The 4,457-nt window shown below is 49.5% G+C and overlaps 1 protein-coding gene and 1 pseudogene across 1 annotated transcript in view; both read left to right on the top strand.

Annotated features, from left to right (window-relative positions):
• The first annotated feature begins 3,084 nt into the window (after positions 1–3,084).
• PPEF2 (protein phosphatase with EF-hand domain 2) overlaps positions 3,085–4,457 on the top strand; it is a 39,232-nt gene continuing 37,859 nt past the window's right edge. Inside the window, exon 1 of the mRNA XM_008069063.1 lies at positions 3,085–3,139. Within this exon, the coding sequence (XP_008067254.1) occupies positions 3,085–3,139 (55 nt within the window). The remainder of the gene's footprint in view (positions 3,140–4,457) is intronic.
• Positions 3,287–4,115, top strand: LOC110596630 (annotated as a pseudogene).

Below are 4,457 nucleotides of genomic sequence, written 5' to 3'. Positions count from 1 at the left end.
TATCACTTCCTTACTCTAGAGTAGTGTTTTATTTTTATCGCCAGTGACTTTTTTACAGGGTAGATGATTTGACAAGGTCATTTTCTTCTGCCATTATTTTTGGATTTATACATTCACGAGAAACAAGGTGACTAAAGACAAAAGAGAATTTGTTCAATAGCAGTCCTTAACCTAGCAGTAAGTAGTCTCCATCCAGTCGATGAATTGAAATTGTATCTCTTTTACTGCCTCCTGAATGTGAACCTGTAACATGTTTTTGATTGTTGATATTTTAAATAAATATGGTATCAGATTCAGTCCATTCACATAAATGGAGGTTTTGCTGTGTACTAAGCTCCTTAACTATATCATTTACTATATTATCCATCTTATTTAAATATATTATCCTTGAAGATATATATAGATGAGAAAACCGAGTCTCTGAGAATTTAAGTACCCAAGATCTCATGAGAAGGTGAGCTGGAATTCTCACCCACATCTGTGCACCTCCAAAAATTCAAAACTTTTCAATATATAACTCAGCTATGCAGGCAAGCTGCCAGTGCATCAAATCCAGTTGTAAGTCATTGATGGGTCCAGTCATTGCTGAAGTTGCTTCTAAAACTTCAGGTATCCACGGGGGGGGGGGGTTGGTTGGATTGGTGTGATGGCCTCTCACTTTACCCATACTCAGATTCAGCTTTCAAGGCATCTCACAGAACTGACATCATACAAAAAAAGAGATCATAGTCTTTGTCTTCCTTTGATTATTTATTCAAAATAAATTAACCAACATAAGCAAGGTGAGTAATTTCAATTTCCAAAGAAAAAGATAACAACTCTTTGACAATCCCCAATACCACAACCTTCAAAAACAGAGAAAGGTGAGTGATGCAGAAGTGAGGTAGGGGAAAAATAAGGAAGTGGAATCCACTCTTGATGTTAAACCAGTACATCTCATGTTGCTTCCTAAAGAAGAGATAGAGAAAGTTGTTTTGTTGTATAAAAAGAAATCTGTTGTGTAAAAAGAAAGAGAATGAAATCAGGATGTTGAAGAAACATCTGCACACTCATGTTCATTTTTAACATTAGTCACAACGGTCAAGATATGGAATCAACTTATATGCCCACCAATGGATGAACGGATAAAAATAATGTGGTATGCACATACAACGGAATACTATGCAGCCATAAAAAGAATGAAATCCTATCCTTTGCAACAACATGGTTGAGCCTGGAGGACATTATGTTAAGTGAAATAAGCAAGGCACAGACAGAAAATATCACATGGTCTCTCATATGTGGAATCTAAAAATATTGATGTCATGGAAGTTGAGAGTCAAATGGGGTTACTAGAGACTGGGCAAAATAGAGAGAAGTAGAAATGGGTGATGGGTACAATGTTACAGTTGGATTGAAGGAATAAGGTCCAGTATTTGCACAGTAGGGTGACCATAGTTAACAATAATGCACTGTATTTCTAATAGCCAGGAAAGAGGATTTCTAATGTTCTCACAACAAAGAAACAGTTTAAGTGTTTGATATGATGACTATGCTAATTACCATTATTTGATCACACAGTGTATATATGTATCAAAATATCACATTGTTCCCCATAAATATATACAGTTATTATGTGTCAATCAAAATAAATAAACCAGACATAAATCTTTATGGAATCCCTACTTTGTGTCAGGCACTGTGCTAAATCCTGGGGATAAAATGATGAATTTGCTTAGCCTTTCCTGTGAAGGAACTCACAGTCTAGCAGTAGAGAGATTCGAGGGGGAAGACTGTAATGTGGTATCGAGTGGTGATGGGAATGGGAGAGTAGGAAGCACAGAGGATGGGGTGTGTCAGGCAGGTTCGCTGAGGGGAGTAACGCCTAAATGAGCCTTAAAGAATGAGTGGACTGGGCGCAATGGCTCAAGTCTGTAATCCCAGTACTTTGGAAGGTCGAGGTGAGTGGATTGCCTGAGCCCGCGCGGGTTCGAGACCCGCTTGGGCAACTTGACGAGACCTCATCTCTACAATAAATCAAAAATTAGCCGGGCGTGGTAGCGCGTGCCTGTAGTTCCAGCTACTTGGAAGGCTGAGGCGGAAGGATCACTCGAGCCCAGCAGGTCGAGGCTGCAGTGGCCGGGAGCAGCCACTGCACCCCAGTCTGAGTAACAGAGTGAGACTCCAACTCAAAAAAAAAGAATGAGTGGGCTGGGCGCAGTGGTTCAAGTCTGTAATCCCAGCACTTTTGGAGGCCAAGGCGAGAGGATTGTCTGAGCCGGCGGGTTCCAGACCAACCTGGACAACATGGTGAGACCTAGTCTCTACAATAAATCAAAAAATTAGCCAGGCATGTTAGCGCGCACCTATAGTTCAGGCTACTTGGAAGGCTGAGGCAGAAGGATCGCCTGAGCCCAGCAGGTCAAACTGGGGTGGCCATGAGCGTGCCACTGACTCAGGCCTGGGCAATGGAGTGAGACTCCAACTCAAAAAAAAGAAAAGAATAAGACTGCTATAAAGAATGAGTGGAAACCAGGCAACATGGGGACCAAAGGGAGGCCCAAACTTTATGCAATGTCCACTTGTTTACCTAATCCTGAATTGTACCCCACATCTCGTTTTTTCTTGAGTTGGAGTCTCACTCTGTCACCCAGGCTGGAGAGCAGAGGCATGCTCACAGCCACTGCAACCTCAACCTACTGGGCTCAGACGATCCTTCTACCTCAGTCTTCCAAGTAGCTGGAACTACAGGTGCACACCACCACACCTGTCTAATGTTTTGATTGATTGTAGAGACAGATGAGGTCTTGCCATGTTGTGCTGACTGGGTCTCCCACCCATGGACTCTGCACTCCAGCCTGGGTGACAGAGTGAGACTCCAACTCACAAAAAACAAGAAAAGTTGAAAACAGGAGAGATAGGGAGTTACAAATGCGGGGAACTCTCAGAGAGGACTGAGACTGGACAAGGGGAGCAGACGCTCTGACATGACTCAGACGTCTAACTTGGTCCACCCCAACTAATGCTCTCTCTGAATTTCCGACCCCAGAGCCCTCTACCTTCTGTCGGCAAGCGGCCCACGGTCCCCTGGACTGCGCTCAAGCCATGGGAAGCAGCTCCTCCACCCAGCATCATTTTGCTTTTCAGAATGCAGAGAAAGGTACGTGTTTCCCACCTTCCAAACCAGCGGTGGGTACCCAAGTCCCACGTGGCCTGGGGGAGGGCTTCTCAGGGCAGAAACCATTACATTTCTCCTCAAGCCCACGCTTGGAGGTCAGCCTCTCCTCCCCGTGACGCGGCCACCAGGATGCTCTGCCGGACGACACTGGCAGGATTAAAACTCGCTCAGGAAGTCAGTGTTGCCCACCGGGGTTCATCCCAAACCACTCCAGTGCAAGCCAATGAAATAGGCAGCGCGCTCGGCCCCCGGATCTGTCTCCTGCTTCAACAGTGTTGGGACGGGACAGACCCGGGACTCCTCTCTTCCAGCCTCCTACCGGCCTCCGATCTCTCCCCTTGCCACCTCGGAGGCCACCTTCCCGGCCACCTCCCGCTCCTGGGACCCGCCGACACCGTCTTTGCGGTTCGCGCCCTCTGGCCCGCCCACCCCGAGCTCCCAGGTTCGCCAGAATTATTCCGCCGAGGTGGAGGCGGCTGTCAACCGCCTGGTCAACCGGCACCTGCGGGTCTCTTACGCTTACCTGTCGCTGGGCTTCTATTTCGACCGCGACGATGTGGCGCTGGAAGGCGTGAGCCGCTTCTTCCGCGACCTGGCCAAGGAGAAGCGCGCGGGCGCCGAGCATCTCTTGACCATGCAGAACCTGCGCGGCGGCCGCGCCCTCTTCCAGGACGTCCAGAGGCCGGCGCCGGAGGATCGGGGCACCGCCCTGGACGCCATGGAGGCCGCCATAGCCCTGGAGAGGAGCCTGAACCAGGCGCTCTTGGAGCTCCACGCCCTGGGATCTGCCCGCACAGACCCCCATCTCTGTGACTTCCTGGAGAGCCACTTCCTGGACGAGGAGGTGAAACTCATCAAGAAGATGGGCGACCACCTGGCCGAGCTCCGCAGGCTGGCGGGGCCTGAGGCCGGACGGGGGGAGCGCCTCTCCGAAAGGCTCAGCCTCCAGGGCGACTAGGGGCCCGGGACCTCGGGGCCCCTCTCCAAGCGTCAGGGCTTCCTCCCGAGCCTCCCCTCCAGCCGAGAGGCAGCTTTGAGCCACCCTGGAGCCCTCTCCCCAGCCCTGGAGCAAATGGCAATAAAGCATTCTGCAGCCAAGAGAGCAAGAAAGGTTGGGGGAAGAGGGGAAGACACACGTTCCAGGCAGAGGGCGCCGCGCGTGCAAAGGTCGTGAGGGAGGAGGAGGGAGGCTTATTGAAGAAGGAACTGCACGGCTTGAAAGGAGTGAGATGGAGCCGGGCTCGGTGGCTCAGCCGGTAATCCCGCGCTTTGGGAGGCTGAGGTGCGTGGATTGCCTGAG

This window comes from Carlito syrichta, unplaced genomic scaffold (assembly GCF_000164805.1).
Source record: "Carlito syrichta isolate Samal-C Ts95f unplaced genomic scaffold, Tarsius_syrichta-2.0.1 Scaffold311780, whole genome shotgun sequence".
Classification (NCBI taxonomy): domain Eukaryota; kingdom Metazoa; phylum Chordata; class Mammalia; order Primates; family Tarsiidae; genus Carlito; species Carlito syrichta.
The sequence above is the reverse complement of the archived record's forward strand: the minus strand, read 5'-3'. Positions and strand labels throughout refer to the sequence as shown.